The sequence below is a fragment of the Schistocerca nitens genome, chromosome 3, assembly GCF_023898315.1.
Source record: "Schistocerca nitens isolate TAMUIC-IGC-003100 chromosome 3, iqSchNite1.1, whole genome shotgun sequence".
Lineage (NCBI taxonomy): Eukaryota > Metazoa > Arthropoda > Insecta > Orthoptera > Acrididae > Schistocerca > Schistocerca nitens.
Genome location: NC_064616.1, coordinates 706,425,755 through 706,450,660, shown reverse-complemented (window position 1 = coordinate 706,450,660; position 24,906 = coordinate 706,425,755). Strand labels below are relative to the sequence as shown.

Genomic DNA, 24,906 nt, shown 5'->3' with positions numbered 1-24,906 from the left:
TATTACTGTTCTAAACATGAACATGATCAGTCACATTCCATCAGACATATTCATACCCATCTTCGAAGATATAGTGTGGAAGTGTGACAAGTGGCTCCACTCAGTGATGCCCTCTCTGCAAGTGCCAGAAATTCATGAATGAAAAAGATGTATGCAGTCTACCAGTAAAATAGTTAAAGATGGGAGAAGTGCAAGAACTTTCTGGTCATTCATTAATTCACCATCAAATGACTACAACAAAATTACATGGCTTTATAATATGTTGCCAATGATAGAGAGCAGCAAAGTGATACATTTACAAGTCCAATCCCTTTTCCACCAACACTATATAGGTTACTGACAACAACATTCTTACAAATTAAAAACTTTTCAGACAGTGTTTACAGGAATGTATTTTACATAAAAGCTCACTTAACAAATGCAGATAAATACTCATTTAATAAACTAAAATAACTCTACTGTATAAATGCGAGCTCAGTGAAGTTGTTTTGTTTGTCCACACAAGATAACTGTGCAAGAAATGCTCAGGAAGTGAAGTCTGACTGTAACCACACTCATGGTGTGGGAAGTTGCCTTTTCTGGAAGTAAATTACAGCTGGTGTATAGGATGACTAAGAATCATTTTCCTCTCTACTAATGTAGAACAGTGTGCAGAGATTTATGTAGATTCTGTACACGTGCTCCTTGTGTTAGTATTATTAACAAAACTCGTATCTGCATTCCATGTAGCGTTGATTTATTCTGTGGAAAACAAACACACTGTGCATGTCTATACACTGTGTTGCCAGTGATTAATAAGGCATACTGTGGAGGGTCAGTATAACTTTGTGAAACGTCCTGTTGTTGCTTCTTTTGACATACTGGGATAGGTAGAGTGGGTAATCACCTGCTCAATCTTAAGTTTTTAGACCTGTGAAGAAGGGGAGTGAATGAACACACTTCAGTGACCTATCTTCCCTTGTGCTTCCATTTCACACATTCCTCTGTGCCTGCCCCCTCCCCCCCCCCTGCCCCTCCCCCATCCACCCTGTTACACCCTGGAATACAGTTTATCCCTTAATAATGATCTACTGCACTTAGACATGTTACACACATTTAATATTTGTTTTTACCCACTTCATTTAAAGATAAACATCAATTTTAGACCATTAAAACAATATTTTTAATAAGCAGAAAATTTTCCATCTCCTGCAACCCAGAAACTACTAGCACTAGAGAAAAATGAATAGGACCTTTCTTGTAGGAAATTTAATGTAGTTTGATTTTGTTCCGGAGAACATTTCATGAGAATCTATGGTTTTTGAGTTATTCAAGACAACCATAAAAGAAGTGACCTTTAAACACTCCCCACCCCAGTGATTACACCACATTGGTCAGTATTTTTAATGTATTGTTCATGGCACTCCCTCCTACCACTGCACAAAATTTGCATGTACAGTAGATCCCTGGCAATTTGAGCCCTGGAATTTCAAGGATCTGTCTGATTTGAGCTGGTCTTAAGAAAATTAAAATTTACATAAAACGAGAGTAAAAACCCATTTTCATACATATGCTTTACACAGCTTCCAATGTGTTACATTTTGAACTTTCTTTCAGTTTCCATGTACGGTACAGGTAAAGCTGCCCTACTTAGAGTTTTCATTCATAATGCACAGAAATAACTTTGGCATCAGACTGCTAATGCAATTCTATTACAGATGGACTGGCACCATTGGGTTTCAAGGAGGGTGCTTCTTTGTCAACCTTTCACTAACTGGGACCACGTAACAATTAATTGTACAGTCCATACCATTCTTATTGTTACCCCTAGTGTTGTGCCTACTCAGCAACAGTGCTCATTAAAATACAATATGCATAGGTAACAGTACAGTACACATTTTACAACATTGGCTGACCATTGTTGTATGTACTTTAGCTGGTTGTGAAGTAACATCTGTACTGTAGTGAGCCCACCCATGTCACATTGATTTTAAAGTGTTGTACATATGTACTGTGTACTGTACATGTAACTGTGTGTTTCTTGATGTTTTAATTCATACATTACAATGAGTGGTTGGAGTAAAAGAAAATTTGTGCTGCTAAATGTGAAACTGTAGGCTTTGAAAAAAGACTAGACAAAGGAGAAACATTTTAAAAACTTGATGCTGAGTATGGAGTCAGTGAAGTGCAAGTTGGAAACTGGCATATAAACAGAGACAAAATTGACAAATTTTCATCAAAGAAGTGTTTTATCATCAAACAGAAGTCAATGAAGAAATCTGAGTATGAAAAAATGAGTGAAGATTTGTTCATTTGGTTTACTCAACAAAGATAAAAAGGAAACCCAGTTTCAGGGCCTATTCTGCAAGCTGTATTTTTTGGAAATGAGTTAAAGGAAGGTGATGACGATCTTACTGCAAGTTTAGGATGGTTGGATAAGTGGAAGAAGCAATACAGCATAAAGCAGCTTGAAATTTGTGGTGAAAAACTTTCTGTGGATTCTCAAACTGCTACAAAGTTTTATGAGAAATTAAGAAAATTTTTACAAGAAGAAAATCTTTTACTCTCGATCAGCTGTATAACTGTGATGAAATTATAAAATGCTTCCATCTAAAAGTCTAGCCTCAAAAGAAGAAAAGGCTTCCCCAGGCTACAAAAAACATAGAGAGAGTTTAACAGTTCTTGCTGTGCTGAATGCAAGTGGAGACCTGGAGCTTTAAAAAATATCCCTGCTTCTGCACTTCCTGTTACGTATGTCCACCAAAAATCTGCTTGGATGGACAAAAATATTTTTGAGAAGTGGTTTTTCGAAGATTTTGTTCCAGAGACCAAAAGATAGCCAAAGAAAATGTTCTTCCCTTCCAAAGCAATCTCAACGCTTGACGATGCTTTTTCACACCATGATGAGGAAGAATTATAATGTGAAGGTACTTGCGCATTGTTCTTACCGCTAATGTGATGTGTTTAATTCAGTCTAAGAACCAAGGCATTTTACAATGCTTGAAAAAAAAGGTATCCTCATCGTTTGATTCAGAATTTCTAAAAATAAAAAAGGAAAAAAAAGAGAGAGAGAGAGAATATGATGAAAGCTGTAGTTTACTAAATAGTCGATTCATGGTCTAAAATAAGAGTGGAGACCCTAAAAAAGTAATGGAACCAGATTTTATACAATTTGAAATGGATACCTTCAGTACAGATGAAGATGACCTACCATTGGCAGAACTGATGAAAAAGCCTTCTGGATGTGAAAATGTGAATGCAAGTGACGTTTCAAAATGGTTGAACAGTTTGAAGAGACTGGTTTTGCAGTTGTTGAATGGTTAGTGAACCCTCTGAAGACAGTGATGATGAGTAATTGCCTGAAGACATTATACCTGTCATCACTTACATCGATGGTTTGGCAGCGCTAGATGTGACATAGTGCTACATTGAGCAGCAAGCAGAAGCTACACCAATTACACCATACTTCTTAGAAAATGGCATGACATTGTTGTTAAAAAACAAGGTTCTATTTTAAAACAATGGACTATGGACAGTTTCTTTAAAATGTAGCGTGTACTTTTGCAACTTGGAAATATGTCTCCACATATGTACATATAACGCAGGTTTGTGTTGTATTGTTTTTATTTATTTTTTAATCATTGTTTGCTCATGAAACATTTATTCCTGATTTACCCATTGATTTAGTGATATTTCCATATTATCTGAGTTTTTTGTAATTCGAGGTTGCCTCAACCCCAGTTAACTTGAATCACCAGGGCTCTACTGTACACGAATTTTTGCATTAATTTTCTTTTGTTGATGGGACTAATGAGTTAGTTTCATGTTTCATGGATCATTTGCAGGATAAATTGTAACTGAACAGAAGTAGTTGTCAACATTTTCAGTTTGTTTTCAAATGTTGCTTTGCTGTCAGAAATTTTGTATCACTGGGTAAGTGATAAAAAATTTTGGTTGCACCCCTTGTGCTCCCCATGTTGTCCTCAAGACACCCTTAATGTGGAATAATGAACTTTAGATTTTCTGCAATCTTATGTTATTGCAATTATTCTAATCACAAATGTGGCTGAACTGATTTGTTTTAGGAGTTCCAAAACGTCCTTTTTCCAGTCTAAATTCTCATTAATATGGACACCTAGAAATTTTGAAGTTTCCACTTTATTTATTACTTCCGTACCATGTGTTACACTTATCATTGGTGTTGTACATCTAGATGTACAGAACTGAATCTTTTGTGTCTTTATAAAATTGAGAGTGAGACCATTCTCAGGAAACCAGGCAATGATACTTGTAAAAACATTGTTTACCATTTCTTCTCTTGCTGTATGTATCCTTTGATTGATTACAATACTATTGTCCTCTCCAAAAAGAATAAATTCTGTTTGTTGTGTATTCGACAGAAGATCGTTTGTATATATGAGGAACAGTAGTGGACCTAGGATTGAGTCTTGAGGAACCCCATACATGATTTCTCCCATCAGAAGAATCTTGCCTGATTAAAGTGGTTGAATTACTAAGTACAACTTTCCTCATTTTTTTGGTGACATATGACGTTACAGAAAAAAGATTTAACTTGCATTAGCTTGATTTGCTGATTTGACATGTACCATTCTCTGATAATTCATTCCATTCTGTCACAACTTTATATGATTACAGCAGTAGGAAAATTCATTTTTCTGTTTTAATGTAATTCTGAGGAATTGCAAATTACTGTACATAATTTCTACATTATTTGTTAGTGAACTGCATTACAGTTAATTTTTAAGGTATAAAATGTCTCTGTTTCACAACATGCTCAGAGTCTCACTATTACCATTTTTTCAGAGTATCTGAATATCATACAATTTAATTTTTTGAATGAGAAAATAGATGAGATTAAGTGATATTATTCTTTTATTTTAGAGTGGCTGGATGTACTCTTGTTTAGAGAGTGAATTTCACAGATGAGAAACTGGTGCTGCATTGAAGCAAGATATTTGAGAAATAATCATTTTTGTTTCATTTTTTCATTCACTTAATTTGTATTTACCCTCACACTTATGCTCCACTATATTGTTGTATTTAGCAAACGGAAGAAATAATTGACATAACTAAAGATGAGGAAGTGCCACAAAAGAAGGCTGACCTCATAAATGAGCTAGAACCTGATAAGGTAATTTATTAGTGCACTATCAATTTACACTTTTTTTGAATCCCCACTTGGTTGCACCCTGTAGCACTGCTGCAGTTACTCTTTAACAAAATTTGCTGCATAGCTATAGAGTTTAAGAACTGCCAGTTTTTGCTTAGATCTGTTGTTACGCTATTTAAACAAACTTTCATCAGCGTTGTATTGTCCCAAAAAACTTTTATTAGAGCTTTAGCTTAATGTAATGTAAAAGTAAACGCAATCTGTTTGTGTGTTCATGTAATAGGACTACTGATGTACTTTGCTTCTGTGAAGTGTTAGTTCGCTGTGTGCTTTACAAAGCAACTAGGCTGAACTGATAAAATAACAGTGTGACAGTAATTGGACAGGAGAGAGTGAGTGAGTGGTTCAGCGAGTGTGTTCTTATATATCATCGGGTAGTAGAGGTAAACATTTTCAATGTGTTCATTTAATAGTTTATTATAATTTATTTCATATTTTCAAAATATGACAGTGCTATCCCATAAGCGCTGTATAATGCAATAGCTCTCATGACATATTCTGACTTAGTGTCAACTGTCATTTCTATGCAGTATGTTTCACATTGGTTCTAAGGAAATGTTTATTAAGTTACTGGGCATATGAAATGCACAAAAGGACTGCTAATATTATGAAGCTGCATGAATTTGCTTCAAGAGAAGCTAATTTTATTCTGCTACCTGATATGGCACATGGACAGTATAAAAAGTGAGGTTTGAAATTAAGTAGGATTGCTTGATTATTGCATTGCAAGGCATTTGAATAAAATATGCCATAGAGTTAAAAAATCAATTTCAGCACAGTTATCCAATCTCCATAAAGGCATGTCTGCATTCTTTGAATGCTTACAGACAAAAATCTGCCACTCAGCTATGAATTCATTGAATATTTAAGACCATTTTTAAGGGGGTCCACCCATAAATTGTTTTACATAGCTGAGTTGATTAAGATTAAGAAGTGCAACATTGGGGATGACCATGTATGCTTTAATATTGTTCATCAAAAACTCTTAACCAAAGATCATGTTACTTGCAAGTGTGAACAATTACATTGTCATGGACAACAAAACCTTTTCTTAAGTTCCTGTACCTCTTGTTTATTCTCACCTTTGCACAGTGACCTCAGTGTCTGGAAGTACAAATTTGCTTTGATTCTTGTGTGTTTGCCATAGATGAAAGCAATAGTCTTCCAATAGCTCCATTACCAAGAAGCAGAAGTTTATCACCAGACCACTGAAAAAATAATGAAAAAAATAATGAAGTGTTCGGTCAGTTATTTCAAGTCTGGGTGCTTTAATAAAAAATTAATATATATCTGTGTCTTACTGTATTATAATTCCTCCGATGAAAAATTGCATTGCACTGGAAGGGCAAAGCAAAATTCCATTTTTTAAATCCTCATTGAAAAAGTATTGAAAATCATATGCTTGGAACTGTAAATTTTCACCCTTGTTATTATATTGTTGAACATACTGTATGATGGAAAGTAATTTTCAGTTAGATGACACATCAGGTACTGTAACTGAAAATTACATTCCATCTTATTCTGCGTTTAAGGATATACGAGGGCGGTTCAGAAAGTAACCTCCGATTGGTCACAGTGCGGGTTGTGGGGGGAGTAGCGCCGCCATCTGTGCGTTCACGCACTCAACAGGTCAGTCGGTATCAAGCCGTGGTCGAGTGAACGTCGTACCTGCGCTAGTTTAGTTTTTGTGGCAGTTTGAAATGTGTGCTGCAATAGAAAACCCCGCCAAATGTGAAGTGCGTGCTGTCATAAGGTTTTTTACAGCCAAACGATATTCTGTAGCAGCTATTCATCGTGAGCTTTGTGCCGTGTACGGACCAAGAGTTATGAGTGAAGGAGTTGTCCGTGAATGGGTACGTTTATTTAAAAGTGGACGAGAAAACGTTCATGATGAAGAGAGGAGTGGTAGACCATCATTGGTGACTGACGAACTCGTTCAGACAGTTGATGCAAAAGTTCGTGAAAATCGACGTTTCTCAATGTCGGAGTTGTCTTCTGGTTTTCCACAGATTTCTAAGACTCTCTTGTACGAGATAGTGACAGCAAGATTGGGTTACCGTAAGTTCTGTGCACGATGGGTGCCCAAAATTCTTACCGACCACCACAACACTCAAAGAATGGCCTCTGCATTAGACTTTCTGTCACGTTATGAGGACGAAGGAGAACCATTGTTAAACAGAATCGTGACCGGTGACGAAACCTGGATTAAGTACGTGAACCCTGAGACAAAAGAACAATCAAAGATGTGGGCACATTCAAATTCGCCTACCAAACCAAGAAAAGCCTCGCAAGATTTTTCTGCCAGAAAACTGATGGCAACGGTGTTTTGGGATGCCAGAGGGGTGTTGTTGGTTGAATTCATGGAACGTGGTACGACCATTAATCAAGACGTGTACTGTGAAACAATAAAAAAGTTACGATGGGCTATACAGAACAAACGCCGTGGTATGCTGACTTCCGGTATCGTTTTTTTGCACGATAACGCCCGTCCTCACTCTGCTCGCAGAACAACGGCCCTTCTTGAGTCCTTCAAGTGGGACGTTATCAACCATCCACCTTACAGCCCAGACCTGGCGCCAAGTGATTATCACCTCTTCATGCATTTGAAGAAATGGCTCGGGTCACAGCGGTTTGATGACGACGAAGAGCTCAAAGATGCGGTCACAGGCTGGCTCCAGGCACAAGCGGGTGATTTTTATGCAGAAGGAATTTCAAAGCTTGTGAAGAGATACGATAAGTGCCTCAATCGCTATGGAGACTATGTAGAAAAATAGTGCAAAGATGTAGTTGTAAGATGTATATATTAAAATATTTTTATTTAACTTGGTGTATTTTTTTAAATCAACCGGAGGTTACTTTCTGAACGGCCCTCGTATATCCCTTAATGACTCCATTCTCTTATTTACCTTTTGCTCTTCCGTTTGATCACATGAATGTGTAAATGAGCAGCAAAAGGTATTTGATGTGAAGGTACAAACATGGGCTATAACTTGTGGCCTCTACTGCAATAACCAAGATATCCCCAGAAATGCTCTCCTGCCTTGGAGGATAATTTAAACAGAGTAGATCAGAATATAAATTAATAGAAAAATATACATTAGGAAGTAACTGGGCAGTGACACAGTGTTAGAGTATCAAGTATAGTTTATTTTATAATACAAAGAGCAGGAGAAGGTACAGAAGGGAGTGAAATGGTTGCCAACGTATATTTGAAGTTGCATTTTTTTTAATCATACAGTAAGGCAGTGTAAAACTAAACATCTGACTCATATCCAGTGGAACTAAACCTGACATCTTGATATGCTCGTTGACATTTAGATTTTTTTTTCCATTTTCTGTAATGACTTGAGGTAATAATGAGAACCCCCAACCAAAGTTATATTTTGACCCTTTTAGATTTTTTCTGCCAGAAGAATGTTTACACCCTTTGATTTCTTAATGAGTCCACTTTCATCCAAAAGCCAAACAAATCTTTCTCCCTTTCTCTTCTCTTTTTTAAAGAAGAACAAAAGAATGCCTAAAAATATTAATGCAGTGATGAGCAATATATACAAAATGAAAATGTTTGAAGTTGTTACTGACAAATATTTCAAGAACAAACTTATTAAAATTACTGATGGAGAAATCAATACAAATGAATTCTGACCACACAATGGTTCTTCTTCAGTTGTCTAAAGTCTGTAAATTTTTGCATATAACTTTTTAGAATATTTTACTTATTTATTCTGAAATGCATTTTCTGCATACTGATGTTCCCATGAAAGGGGGAACAGCTCAGATGCAGGAAGATTTATACTCCATTCTTTTTGACTTGCATCTTGTGAAAGCATTACAAATTAAACTGGTGAAGTCTTCATTAATCTCCAGGTTCCCTTAGTATAATGAGCAGAGCTTATTCCACCTCCAAGTTCCCCTAGGATTAATGAGCTGGACTTCACTTCTTGCAACGAGGGACAACACCTCGCAGCATGTCCAAAATCTCCCTCCCCCACCCCCCAGCCCCCTCGCGCTCCCCCTCCAACCAAACTTATTAAAGGAGTGTCAGTTCACACCTACTCTGATAGCCAAACTTATTATTATCTTTAGAAAGAGGAAGAAATTATTAAAGAAAATAAGGAAGTGCAGCACACAGAAAAAAGGCTGATCCAGCAAAGAAACTTGTACTGGAAAAGGTAATCCAGAATGCAGTTTCATGCTAACTGGCTCAGTCATACAATTGTTAATATCATTGTCAAAGAAGTGGCCTAATCTTATCTTAATAAACTGTAATGCAGGGCAGCATCAACATGTCATTCTAGTACTGTCACCCTCCATTTCCTTTAAGTCACAACTTGAATGTGATGCAGACAATGAATTTTTTAGTGATGTCAATGATGGATAATCATCACAGTGTTGAAACTACAACAGAACTATTCTGCATGTTGTTTGTTAACCACTCATTATTAGTATCTATTTTTAAACCTGCACTATTACTGCATTTGCTAAACTGAATGTTCTCAGTGTGAATCTATGAATTTACCAGCAGATATTGTGTAAAAAGCTTACTGTAAGCTTATTGTGCAGTTTATGTGTTTGAGCATGCATTTGATTATTTAACATATTATCTTGTAAGTATAATATTTATAAAGCAAGTTTTTTCTGCCAACTGCCATGCATTACTTGTTTAATTCAGTGATGATTCTTGCCTGTGAAAATTAACTTTGTCCTGCAATAGGTAATACTTGTTGGTAATTACAACAAGGTACTTATATGGGGGAAACACAAGTCTTATCTGACAGACCATGACTTCTCAGTTTGGAGATAAAAGTACTCAGTGATGAGTAAACTCACTGAAAGTGGTGAAAAGTTAGCTAAACTTCTGACTACATATTCTTTATTAAAATTTCAGTAAAGAAAATACATATACATACTTTCACAACTTTGAAGTGAAAGGTTGAACAGTGTTGAGATACTTTCAGGATTTTGTACATAACTAATTAGTGTGAAATGAATAGTAGACTCTCATTACATATGGTCCTGTAGATAACATAAAATCCACACTAAACAGAACATTCCAAAAAATCCGTTTCATCAATGATGGCTACTGTCATAAAAATTGTGCCAAAAACTGGTTTGCTTTTAAGTTTAATTTACTAAACCATAGTGCATGCTGCAATCATAAGAGTGAATTCAAGCATAATTATGATATCACACATTTCTTATGTGTTACGGTCTTTCAGGAGTAATTGTTTACAGATCCTACCAAAGCTAGGTATTTAGAAACCTTTTTCTTCATTCAAGCAAGAGATTAAATAATATATTTGAAGTTACATCAACTAGATTTTTGTGAATAAGTACTATTACTCATACTTCTTGAAAATAATTTATATGTTGACACACTTTAATGGTATATCAATTTTGTTGTTAATTAATGCAAAACATATGGACATTTGTTCTATATTATTATGCAGCATCCTAATTGCATAGAAAATTTTTAAAAAACTATATACTAATTAGCAAACACACACACACACACACACACACACACACACACACACACACACACACACAAAACATCTTTTTTGCACACAGTTTCTGTTCAAAATACTAGGTACGTTGGAAAGCTGTTTTTTATATACAATTTAGTAGTGTTACACTTGATAGTGTTACCTAAATGTTTATAGAATCTTTGTTATTCAGAATGCTAGACAAAAACTAACATGAACAGTATGTGAAAATAAAGTTGGAAGGATGCAAATTTGCTTACAGCTATCCAGTCAGTATGTGATCTCATAAGAAATCAATAAAACTGAGCTGTTTATTTCTAATTATCCCTCATTTTATTTTATTGTTCTAAGATCATGTCAAGTACAACTAGCAACTCCTTTTAACTTGCATCTGTTTTGTAGAGTATATGTTGGCTGTTATGTAAATATGAATGCTTAAAATGTTACGTCTGTTTTAACATACTTGCATTACAGTTTGTAACTGTGAACTGTATTATCATCATAAAATCATCTAAACATAATATTGACATATGTCATGCTACACATGCAAAATAATATACATAAACTAGAATTTTGATTTAAGTGAATCATAAAGTAAGGATTCCAAACTCCATTATTTTTCTGGACAGTCAGAACTTGACTGTCATTTTCTGGAAGGTCTATTCCTTCCCGGTCCAAAGGGTACATGCTGTTCATCACAATTTTTGGAAATCTTTATAGAACTGAAGCTCTCATTGTTGCTGCAGACTCAACTGAATTTCTGAGAATATTATTTGTATTTGCCCAACATTATCATCAGTGTATCTTAATTCACTTCCATAAGTATAATTTGAATTCGTTATTGTCTTTAGAAAGAGGAGAAAAAAATTGCGAAAAAAGTGGATGAGAAACCAGTAGAAAAGAAGGTTGAACCTGCAAAGAAAGTGGAACCTGGAAAGGTAAACCTGGATGCTATTTTGGTTGTATTCATTTGTTTTTCATTAAACAGAAGACATTTCTTTACCAAATTGCTTGATTGAAAAGATAGTATACTCATTAATATGGCACCTTAAATTTCTTCCAGCAGATCATGTCACTGTTTCTTACAAATTAATCATTATTAATCATACATTAAAATTCTTCTGACTGTTTCTATCACTTCTTGTTATCAATTATTGGTTTTATTCATGCTGCAAACATTCCTCATTAATATTTTTCATATTTATAAGCATTTTACTTCCTCATTTTCTTTTACATCATATTCCGCTGATAACAAAAAACTAACTCTACAGATTGCCTGGAAACATTTTTCATTGCTTCTTTCAAGATAAATATTTTATGGAAGACTCTCTCTGCAGTGATTTGTTTGAATAACAGACTTTTTAATTCCATAACACTGTAACTAGTTTCTATCATGATATTTCAATTCGGAAATTTAATGTCTTACAATTTTAAGATGCGAGTTCACATATGTTTTGAATGTGACTGTGTACTATACAAGATAAAAGAAGTGTTCAGTCAAAAATCTGTGCCCAATTCCTTTGTAACACATTATATCATACTTTTGCTACTTGACAGCTCAACATCCAAGTTGACTAATCTTTTCTTCCAGATCGAGCCTTTATTCATTGTATAACAATGATGCAGAAAAATATTGCTATACTGTTACCACTTATTGAAATAGGAGTGGTATTATTTGACTAATTTTAAGGTCAAAATTAATAAGTTAAAAAACACTTTAAAATAACTCACTCGTGTTTTCATCACATGGGTTATGCTTAATTCCAGTACTGTAAGATGTCACTCAAAGCCCTTGACTATTCAGGTGCATTTAACACAGTGACAGTGAGTCTGTGGTGATGATTTTCTGTCTTGTGAAGTGAAGCATGAATGCAGAGAGCTAAATAACAGGCTGTTTTTGATAAAGAAGAAGACTCTGACAGGAAATTTTATTACGTAAACAATAAGGATAAACCTTTTGGCAATATGTCAGTGTTATATAGAAGAAGACAAGAAACAAAGTAAATTTTCTGTTAAAGACTCTTCCTCTTTTCCAGTTTCCTTTATTCTGAGGAGCAGCATGAAGTTCAATAATTGAAAATGTGGCAGAAGGATGTGTAGATAACACAAAAATGTGATGATCTCTGCACAACAATTGAATGCTTGCTGTTCTCGTTTGCACTCGTCTTGAATACAAAATATTATATTTCACTTTTTAGTAATTAAAACATACAGAAATCAAATTTACTTCTTTAGCATCATATTTCTGAAAGAAAGTTTGTGTGGACAAGAAAAGAATAGAAGCTTTTGAAATGTGGTGTTACAGAAAAAAGTCAATGATTAGTTTGGTATGTAAGGCAGAGAGGGGGAGAGGGGGGGAGCTATAGAGGGAGACCTCGGCTTGACAATAGTGAACAGATTGAAGTGGATGTAGATTGTAGTACGTATGCAGATATGAACAAACCTGTATGCATAATTGCCTCAAACAGGACTTTGGACTGAAGACCATAAGGAAATGTATTGGAATGAACCTCATGCAGACAAACAGTCCAGATGAAGTGGTCCTGGACCTGGAATTAGATACACTGTCTGTCGTTATGAACCCACAGGAGTTCCACATCTACATCTACATATACAGGGTGTTACAAAAAGGTACGGCGAAACTTTCAGGAAACATTCCTCACACACAAATAAAGAAAAGATGTTATGTGGACATGTGTCCGGAAACGCTTAATTTCCATGTTAGAGCTCATTTTAGTTTCGTCAGTATGTACTGTACTTCCTCGATTCACTGCCAGTTGGCCCAATTGAAGGAAGGTAATGTTGACTTTGGTGCTTGTGTTGACATGCGACTCATTGCTCTACAGTACTAGCATCAAGCGCATCAGTACGTAGCATCACGAATGTGGTTTTGCAGTCAGTGCAATGTTTACAAATGCGGGGTTGGTAGATGCCCATTTGATGCATGGATTAGCACGGGGCAATAGCTGTGGCGCGGTACGTTTGTATCGAGACAGATTTCCAGAATGAAGGTGTCCCGACAGGAAATGTTCGAAGCAATTGATTGGCGTCTTAGGGAGCACGGTACATTCCAGCCTATGACTCGCGACTGGGGAAGACCTAGAATGACGAGGACACCTGCAATGGACGAGGCAATTCTTCGTGCAGTTGACGATAACCCTAATGTCAGCGTCAGAGACGTTGCTGCTGTACAAGGTAACGTTGACCACGTCACTGTATGGAGAGTGCTACAGGAGAACCAGTTGTTTCCGCACCATGTACAGCGTGTGCAGGCACTATCAGCAGCTGATTGGCCTCCACAGGTACACTTCTGCGAATGGTTCATCCAACAATGTGTCAATCCTCATTTCAGTGCAAATGTTCTCTTTACGGATGAGGCTTCATTCCAACGTGATCAAATTGTAAATTTTCACAATAAACATGTGTGGGCTGACGAGAATCCGCATGCAATTGTGCAATCATGTCATCAACACAGATTTTCTGTGAACGTTTGGGCAGGCTTTGTTGGTGTTGTCTTGATTGGGCCCCATGTTCTTCCACCTACGCTCAATGGAGCACGTTATCATGATTTCATACGGGATACTCTACCTGTGCTGCTAGAATATGTGCCTTTACAAGTATGACACAACATGTGGTTCATGCACGATGGAGCTCTTGCACATTTCAGTCGAAGTGTTCGTACGCTTCTCAACAACAGATTCGGTGACCGATGGATTGGTAGAGGCGGACCAATTCCATGGCCTCCATGCTCTCCTGACCTCAACCCTCTTGACTTTCATTTATGGGGGCATTTGAAAGCTCTTGTCTACGCAAACCTGGTACCAAATGTAGAGACTCTTCGTGCTCGTATTGTGGACGGCTGTGAGACAATATGCCATTCTCCAGGGCTGCATCAATGCCTCAGGGATTCCATGCGACAGAGGATGGATGCATGCATCCTCGCTAACGGAAGACATTTCGAACATTTCCTGTAACAAAGTGTTTGAAGTCACGCTGGTACGTTCTGTTGCTGTGTGTTTCCATTCCATGATTAATGTGATTTGAAGAGAAGTAATAAAATGAGCTCTAACATGGAAAGTAAGCGTTTCCGGACACATGTTCACATAACATATTTTCTTTCTTTGTGTGTGAGGAATGCTTCCTGAAAGTTTGGCCGTACCTTTTTGTAACAACCTGTATACTCCACAAGCCACCATATTGTGTGTGGCAGCGCATACTGTGTACCACTACTTGTCATTTCCTTTCATGTTCCGCTCGCAAAGAGAGCAAGGGAAAAATGACTCTATATGCCTCCATATGAGGCCTAATTTCTGGTATATTATCTTTGTGGTCCTTATGCACAATTGTGTGTTGGCAACAATAGAATCATTTGGCTCTCAGCTTCAAATGCTGATTCTCTAAATTTTCTCAATATTGTTTCTGGAACAGAAAGTTGCCTTCCCTCAAGAGATTCCCATTTGAGGTCCCAAAGCATCTCCATAACATTTACATGTTGTTTGAACCTACTGGTAACAAATCTAGCAGCCCACCTCTTAAATGCTTCAATGTCTTCTTTCAGTCTGACCTGGTACCAATCCCAAACACTCAAGCAGTACTCATAAGTAAGACATTTTAAAATGTACTATTTCTGTAAATATTTTTGTTTGTTACTGAGCATGAAAACTACACTCAAGGATAGGTCACATCAGCATCCTAAATGCAGTCTCCTTTACAGGTGAACCACTCTTTCCTAAAATTCTCCCAATAACCCAAAGCTGTCCATTCGCTTCCTCTACCACAGCTCTCACATTCTCGTTCCACCTCATATGGCTTTGCATCGTTATGCCCAGATATTTAAATGATTTGACTGTGTCAAGTGGGACACAAGTAATACCGTATCTGAACATTACAGGTTTTATCTTCCTACTCATCTGCATTAACTTACATTTTTCCACATTTAGGGGTAGCTGCCATTATCACACCAACTGGAAATTTTGTCTAAGTCATCTTGTATCTTCCTACAGTCACTCAACTTTGACACCTTATCATAAACCATGGCATTATCAGCAAACAACCACTGATTGCTGCCCATTCTGTCAGCCAAATCATTTATGTATATAGAGAACGACAGTGGTCCTATCACACTACCCTGGTGCACTCCTGACGATACCCTTGTCTCTGATGAACACTTGCCGTCTAGGACAACTTACTGGGTTCTATTATTTAAGAAGTCTTCGAACCCCTCACATATCTGTGAACTTATTCCATATGCTCCTTTCTTCATTAACAGCTTTCAATGGGGCACCATGTCAAATGCTTTCCAGAAATCTAGAAATATGGAATCTACCTGTTGCCCCTCATCCATAGTTCTCAGTATATCATGAGAAAACGGCAAGCTGAGTTTTGCACAAGTGATGCTTTCTTAAACCATGCTGATTCATGCACATAAATTTATTAACCTCCAGAAAGTTTATTATATTCGAACTGAGAAGATGTTCAAAGATTCTGCAGCAAACAGAAGTTAGGGATATTGGTCTGTAATTTATTAGGGCCATTCTTTTACCATTCTTATATACTGGGGTCACCTGCACTTTTTTTGAGTCACTTGGAACCTTGTGCTGGGTGAGAGATTCATGATAAATGCAAGTTAAGTAAGGGACTAATGCCATAGAGTAGTCTTTGTAAAATCGAACTAGGATTCCATCTGGAGCTGTTGATTTATTTGCTTTCAAATTTTTCAGTTGTTTCTCTACACCAGGTATGCTTTTTACTGTGTCATCCATACAAGAGTCTGTCCTATGGTCAAATGATGATATGTTTGTGCTAGTATAATTCTCCTGTGCGAACCATTTCTTGAACATGAAATTCAAAACTTCCACTTTTTTTTGCTGTGTTCAACTGCCACACCAGATTGGCTGACAAGGGACTGAATATAAGCCTTAGATCTGCTTATCGATTTTACGAATGACCAGAATATTCTTGGGTTCTTTGCCAGATCTTATGCCAAGTTGTGATGGTATTTGTTGTATGCTTCTTGCTTAGCTCTTTTCAGAGTCACACAAATCTCTATTAACCTTCACTTGCCATTTATGCATTTCCTTTTGAACTAAGAGCGCAACAGCCTCCACAGCATCCATTGAATTTCATTATTAAACCATGGTGGGTCTTTTCCATCCTTTATCCACTTACTAAACACGTAACTCTCCAGACCATGATTTGCAATCTACTTAAACTTTGCCCATAATTCCTCTACCTCCATCTTACTGGAACTAGTGATCCCAATTTATTGTCTAAGTGAGATATTAATAACTGTGTATTTGCTCTATCTAGCAGAAACACTCTCCTAGCCTTCTTAACTGATTTATTAATTTTCGTAATCGTAATTGCTATGAAGACATCATGACTGCTAATCCCCATTTCCCCATTTCTATACTGACATTGTCGACAAGGTCTGGCCTATTTGTAGCTACAAGCAGTAAGATATTTACATTGCATGTCAGCTGCCGAGCTAGCTGCTCAAGACAATTTTCAAAAAACGTGTTGAAAAGTGTTTTGCATGACTGTCTCTCAGTATTCACTACAATGAATCCATAGACATTCTAGTCTAAACTCAGCAATTGGGTGGCTAGTAAAAACATCCAACAATTAGTGTGGTTTCACCTACAGCTGTTATATGTAACCATATAACTTTGCTGTCACACTCAACTTCGTCTTCAATAGAGACAATATTTTTTTCAACTGCAATGAACAGTCCCCATCCTATGGCCTCTAACCTGTCTCTCCAATATGCATTCCAATCACTCTCTAAATATCTCAGAGCTTTCCACATTAGGTTTCAGTCAGTTTTCAGTCCCAAGAATAATTTGAGTGGAGAACTTTCCTGGAGGTGAGTAAATTGGGTACTTTATTATGAGTACTTCGGCAGTTTACTAATAAAATTGTGACAGTTGAAATGTATTTGTTCTGAATGCCATTTGAGTTACCTTGCTGCATATCAACTGGCAAGTGTTCATCAGAGCACATCAAATGACTGTTTAGCCTAAAAACCCTCATGTGCACTACAGAAGTAATCTGCTACCTGAGTAGCTGCTTCCTTTGGATAGTGCACCCCTGACCTATCAAAGGCCTAGAAATCTTCAGCCAAGACTGTCACAGAGTCAACGAAGCTTGTGGTTGAGACCCTCCATTCAGCTCCAAACCAAAGGACCATGATCAACTCTGGGAATGATTCAGCAAATTGCAAGCTCAGCTTGGATGTGATGCCTGAAGCCAGCAGTCTCCACCACCTCCACCAGCTGCCTGTATGAACTGAGGATTGCCTCAGAACCCGTGTGACAGGCGTCATTGGTGTCGACCTGAGTCACAACATGCAGATGACTGCACTCTGCACACTTGGTAGCCACAGGCAAGGCCGCCTCCACATCTACATCTGGGATAAGGCCCCCCCGGCAGACCCTCAAATTTCATATACGAGGACTATATTCTGGCAGCTCCCGTTGTAGGATATTCTGTTACATTGTGGTTTTTAATCATATTGGGATCGTAACTGAATTTGCAGTTCCATATCATTAACCTAAACTAGTCAGGAAGATTCTGGTACCCTTAAAGAAGTGAATATTGGTGATTTTAATAGGAAAAAGTCACATGTGTATTGATTATATTTGCAAAAGTTATCAATATGTATACTATGTGTAATATAAATTGAATACTGATAATAACAGAATGATTGTAATGACAAATGATAAAAACTAATGAAAACGTTTGCCGGTAGTATTATTTTGAAATGATAATGATAAAATTATAAGGCACCAAATGGCGAAACTGGAATTATACTCCTGGCAACCTCAAACGGGAGGCCCTCATCACACGACATTTCAATTCAGCACATCACTCTTTGTCACAGGCTGTGGTATTTTTATATCACCTTATCTTTTCAAACTTATCAAGATTACAAAGATAAACAATCACCTCCCATGAATATAAGTATATTTTAGTGAGACAGATTTCAACAACAGAGCGTGGCAGTATCATGCATGCTAATGTCTTAGAACTTATGCCATTTGGATACTAAATAATCCTTCTGGTGTAATGGAATGCTGTTCTGTCATGATGCATTTTATATAAGTCACTGTAACACTTTGGTAAATTTTCAGGCTCCTATCGTATTTAATATTGCAACAAATTAATGAAAGTTGCTGTAAACAGAATTTCGTTACCTGTTTCTGCAGTGAGATTATTTTAACAGTGATGCCCATTCGACATAATAAATGTATTACCTAGGTAACGTTTTTGTTGGGTATGAGGGATTCTCCTTTAACAACTCTGCTTATCCTTGAAACCAAAATTATTGCACAGTATCATTACTGCAACAGTGTTACCCACTTTCTGCACTGTAATTCAAATTCATTATTGTCTTTAGAAAGAGGAGAAAAAAGTTGAGAAAAAAGAGGAAGAGAAACCAACACAAAAGAAGCCTGAGCCTAAGAAAGTGGAAACTGTAAAGGTAAATGTAAAACTTATCTCCTTCCATTCACTTGATTTCCATGAAAAACTGCACTGTTTTGCAGGAACATTTAACTTCTAGAGTGTAATGTTTTACACACAAAATAAATTATAATTCTTCAAGTTGCTCTTTCTCTCTTCGCTACCAATAAATCTATTTTTAAAAATAATCCAAAAGGTAACTGGCTTCCACACTCACTTCACATTTTTCTGTTTTATGGTACCATATGACTAACATAGTGTCTGTTTGGGATCTTCTGTAACATATTTTTATGGTAGGCCATTTTTGTACCATATGATTTAGCAGAGAAAGGATAGATCAGTTTCATTTTGTGTTCATGCCTTTTCGGGCTTATGAATTTGATAATGAGCCTAAAGATCTAAGACCAAGCAGATAAAAATGTTTAATATGCAATTGTGACAATGTTCTCTCAGGCACTGATGAAAACTGCTATCAGTATTTTCACATTTTCTGTAGATAAAATGGGAAAAAATCAACTTCGTTTCATAGCCACACTTAGCCACTTCATAGGTGATTGATGAGTGCCGGTAGAAAAACTATTACATTGAGAAGTGCCTCTTAAGCAATTTATATTATATCTGTGTAGCATACTAACACATTGATATTCTATTGTGAAATGCTAAGCGTAGGAACTAACCATACAGGTATTTCTTAACAAAATACTAAAGCCTGAGTGCATATACTAAAATTGTTTGGTAAGTTTGCTGTTAGCGTGATGGTATTAATATACATGATTTTTGTTTTAACTGCAGTTCATACTATACTAGAAAGTAGGTGTCTTGACAATATACATACTGTATTTGCACTGAACAATAAGCAGAAAAAGTTGTCTTTTTGCATGTAGTAATTCCTTGAACAATACTTCTGTTAACAATGTGCGAATGTACTTTTTAATGACATAGGTATGTGCCTGACCTGTAATTACTTTGCTAGAAAATATGTATTTCATCCTTTTGTGTCAACTTACACATTGCTTGTCATTTGTACACACACACACACACACACACACACACACACACACACACACACGAAGTGTGAATACAATCTTCAGTGACATGGTAGAGCATTGGCACATGGACATCAAATGCAAAAATGTGTGTATGTGTGTGTGTTTTAATATGAAAAGAAACAATATTTGATGCCCACGTCCCAGTGTTTCTTTTTTGCCATATCACTGAAGATTCTATTCACATATCATCATATTCTGAACTGTCTAAACACAAAGCACTGCACAACAATAGAATGTATTCTGATAATAGGTCCTACATAGGTTCATTTAAAATAGTAATATAGCAACTGATTACAGCTACTTTCAGAGTGTAGCAGAAATAAATTTTGTAAAATACCGGGTGATCAAAACGTCAGTATAAATTTGAAAACTTAATAAACCACAGAATAATGTAGATAGAGTAGATAGAGAGGTAAAAATTGACTCACATGCTTGGAATGACATGGGATTTTATTAAAACAAAAAAAGCTAGACGTGTGAAAGATCTTTTACGCGCGTCGTTTGGTGATGATCGTGTGCTCAGCCGCCACTTTCGTCATGCTTGGCCTCCCAGGTCCCCAGACCTCAGTCCGTGTGATTATTAACTTTGGGGTTACCTGAAGTCGCAAGTGTATCGCGATCGACCAACATCTCTAGGGATGCTGAAAGACAACATCTGACGCCAATGCCTCACCATAACGCCGGACGTGCTTTAGAGTGCTGTTCACAACATTATTCCTCGACTACAGCTATTGTTGAAGAATGATGGTGGAAATATTGAGCATTTACTGTAAAGAACATCATCTTTGCTTTGTCTTACTTTGTTATGCTAATTATTGCTATTCTGATCAAATGAAGCGCCATCTGTCTGGCATTTTTTGAACTTTGTATTGTTTTGGTTCTAATAAAACCCCATGTCATTACAAGCATGTGTGTGTCAATTTGTACCTCTCTATCTACATTATTCTGCATTTTTTTTTTTCAGTTTTCAAATTTATACTGACTTTTTGATCACCCGGTATAATAGCCAGGAATTTCTATAATCATTTACAGGGTACAAAGCTGTGTCACCTTCATGAAAGCTGTTTGGAATTTATTATGAAACACAGATATGTGTTTTGACTTTCTCATTATACACTGGTGTGCAAAGCTTAAGGATGAAAGTAATTTTTGCATGTTGTGTCAGTATCAAGTTAGATAGTTCACTGAAAGCTGGACAGTTCAGAGAAAGAACTGCTACAGTTTAGTACAGACGGTAACTGCAAGAAATGTGTAATTAGGTAAAGAGAAATGACACTTGTAATTAGGCAAAGAGAAAAGACACTTTCATTCAGAGGCAATAATAACACTGAAATCACTGTGATTCATGGTGTTCCCCTAGACATTACAGATGGCAGGACATGGATCTTAACAGGGTGTGTGATCACCATGGGTACATGCTTTGCAGCATGCTCCCATGCTGGCCCCAATGTTGATTAGGAGTTCTTGTGGGAGGGGATTCCATTCCTCCACCAGCAAGTTTGACTACTGCTGGGTGGTCATTGCTGCATGTAGATGTGTCACAATGTGTGTCACCAATATATCCCACATGTCCTCAAATGGATTTAAATTGGGGGAATGGGCAGGTCAGGTCTGTTCATCAAATATCCTCTTCTACCAAGAGCTCCTCCACATGTACTGTTCAATGCTGTTATGCATTGTCATCAATAAAAATGAAGTCAGGACCGAATGCGTCCCTGAAAAGATAAACATGATGAAGTAGTACAGACTCACAATAATGTTGACCAGTGAGTGTACCATGTTCAGGTACCTGGAGGTCAGTATAGCCATACAACATTATGCTTCCACTCCCATAATAACTGCACAACCAAAATGATTATGTTCGACAATGCTGGACCTACCCTCATATGGCAAGAGGTGGGAACACGTAATGCACCCAGGAATGTTGTCAAACATGATTGTTTTGGTGGTCCATGTGTTAGGTGTGGTGTGACATAATGTTGCATGCTCATACTGACCTCCTGTTCTTTGAACATGGTACACTCACATATCAGCATTGTTATGACACTGTACTCCTTCCCCATGCATGTCTAACCTCATTTTTATCGATGACAATGCATGTGCGCATTATTATGACACAGTTCCACTGATTTAAATCCTACTGAACACATGTGGGGTGCGTTGGGAAGACATATTATAACATGTCCACATGTATCAAGGATCATCCAGCAGTTGTCAACCTCACTGGTGTAGGAATGAAACCAAGTACCACAAGAACTCCTTACCAACATTGTGGCCAATGTGGGAGCACACTGTAGAGTGTACATTGCTGTCCATGGTGATTACATGCCTTACTGAGAACCACCTTTTGTAATGTCCAGGGTACCATCATGAATTGTGGTGACTTCATTGTTATTATTGTCTTTGAATAAAAGTCCCATTTCTGTTTGTCTCATTGTGTGTTCCTTTCGGTTACCTTATGTACTATAATGGCAGGTCTGTTTATGTATTGTCCAAATTTTATTGAGCTATGTTACTTGGCAGTAACTTTTGAAGTCTACTCTCATCCTTAAGTTTTGAACACCAGTGTATGAGATTTTACTAAATGAAAATTTTACTGTTTCTTTAATATGATATGTAGTAAATATAAATTCAAGAATTTGTTATTGACAGCATTTAATAATGAGAAGAACAAAATAGACTGCAAACATCGACATTGACAACTTACACAACATGTCTTAAAAACTGTAGTTACTTCAGTGTCTTGGTAGATACAAAAACTCTTGCAGAAAATGACTATGTGGAAGATTACACAATCCTTTGCCTACTACTGCTTCTCAAAATTTTTCTTCTGTGTCACAGAAGTAATTGGCATTGCTAGTTATCAGTGACAATCATTATCATCTATGCAGTAACTACATTATTTTTTAAACTGCTATAGATATTCTTTGGGGAAGGAACATTATTTGGCTTATTGCCATGTATTTAACCAATTCACACCTAGAGTATATATTTCCAGAGTATGTTATCTGAATGAAACCAGCTATTCAGAAACAGTATTAAAACATTCCATTGATATTTGTTCCATTCTGTTTGGTAACGGCATAGTAGGAGAATATCATTGTTAACTGCCCGAAAACTACTTCTGCTAATTAGATTAGATTTAAAACATGTTTTGTTCCATAGAATCTTGTGGATTTGAAACATTTCAGAAATAAGTATTACGATAATGATCACCACAGCTTGTCGCTTAACTCTGTAACACATTATTCTCTATAGAAGGTGGAAGAAAAAGTTGAGAAAAAGGAGGAGAAGCCAGTGGAAAAGAAGGTTGAGCCCATTAAGAAAGTGGAGCCAGAGAAGGTAATTGTAAACAGTATTCACACTTACAACGGTACAACTTCTGGGTAACTTTCTAACAGTAATACTGCAGAAGAAAGACTAAATTCTTCCACTATTTCTGTCACTGTTCACACTGCTTAATCATTACACAAACAATATATAATGTGAAAGGATTTTGGTCATGAAAACTAAATAGCTGGTAAGGAATGATATGCAGAATTTCTTTAACAAATGGTTTACAGAGAGAAGTGATATCTTTTTCACTTTAAACAACTTTCAAATTATTGACAATATTTATAACCTCTTTTTGCATAGATGAATAGTCACCAGAGGTTTATGAAAGAAAATCAATGAAATTTTGCTGTGTCACTAGTCATAAAGATAATACTATCAACTTTTTTTTATCTCACTATGGTACTTTTTGTACCACATTAAGTTAAGTAATATGACTCTTTTGTAGGGTTCACTGAAAACAACAAAATAAAAATACATTGAATATGGGGATTTCTATGCTGTTGTTGCAGCCATTTAAGTAGCCACTTAGAAGTTTAAACCACCCTTCAGGGAAACTTGCACCGCAGAGTTGAGGCAGAAAGTTATGCTTGAACAGAGTTTACAAAAGTTTAAACATTTTTTGTATCAAAGAAAATATTACATCCCTGAAAGCCAATTGGCCTGTTTTGTAGCCTGATCAAGTATCTCTTGCATTCATGATGCTGGTTTCCATTGAGGCTTCAGCAGCACCAGTTTTTGTGGAAAGTGGAGTAAACTTCTGAACTATCATAAACACTGTCATAACAACAGCACAGAAATCCCTGTATTTGCTGAATTCTTAGTCTATAATTTATTGTCAGACTTGCAAAAAATCATAATTGTATTTGTCTCATATAGATCTTCCTTCTGGTGGAAAAAAGCCGAGTTATATCGTTTTTTTAAAAAAAGTGAGTGCCTGTATCTCAGTTTCAATGACGTTTGATAACATGTTAACTTTTGTTTTATGAGTCCCTGGTGACTACTTGTCTAGATAAAAAGAGATTATGAATGTCTTGAATGAGCCATAAGCTATTTCAGGTATACAGTTTAGGTGCTTCACCGCGTATATATCTTACATTGACTCACATTAACAATCTGTTTGTGTGCATTTATAATGTCAAAACCTGGATTCAGCTCCACTAGGTGTAGTGAGACTTCTGATTTTGTTCTAATAACACAACTCAGCGATATAAAGACAGTGCATGATGTCACTCATGTTTAAGAAATACACTGACTGTTATGTTCATAATGGTTCAGTGTTTTTGACAAAACCTGCAAAATAATACCTCCTATCTGTTGATATTGCAGTAATCATAACTTTGTCTACCATAATGTCAACTTTCTGGATGGAGAAAGTTCACTGTACTGATGCTTCTAAGTTACA

At 36.6% G+C, this 24,906-nt stretch overlaps 1 protein-coding gene across 29 annotated transcripts in view; it reads left to right on the top strand.

The window, feature by feature from the left end:
• LOC126248677 (twitchin) overlaps positions 1 to 24,906 on the top strand; it is a 523,948-nt gene that overhangs the window by 162,618 nt on the left and 336,424 nt on the right. For 15 of the 29 annotated variants that reach the window (XM_049949938.1, XM_049949935.1, XM_049949939.1 and 12 more), the window contains 4 exons: positions 5,045 to 5,131; positions 11,508 to 11,594; positions 19,055 to 19,138; positions 23,427 to 23,510. The exons of 2 other annotated variants lie outside the window; for them this stretch is intronic. In XM_049949938.1, the coding sequence (XP_049805895.1) occupies positions 5,045 to 5,131; positions 11,508 to 11,594; positions 19,055 to 19,138; positions 23,427 to 23,510 (342 nt within the window). The remainder of the gene's footprint in view (positions 1 to 5,044; positions 5,132 to 11,507; positions 11,595 to 19,054; positions 19,139 to 23,426; positions 23,511 to 24,906) is intronic. 12 more of the 29 variants (XM_049949930.1, XM_049949927.1, XM_049949920.1 and 9 more) reach the window with 7 other exon arrangements.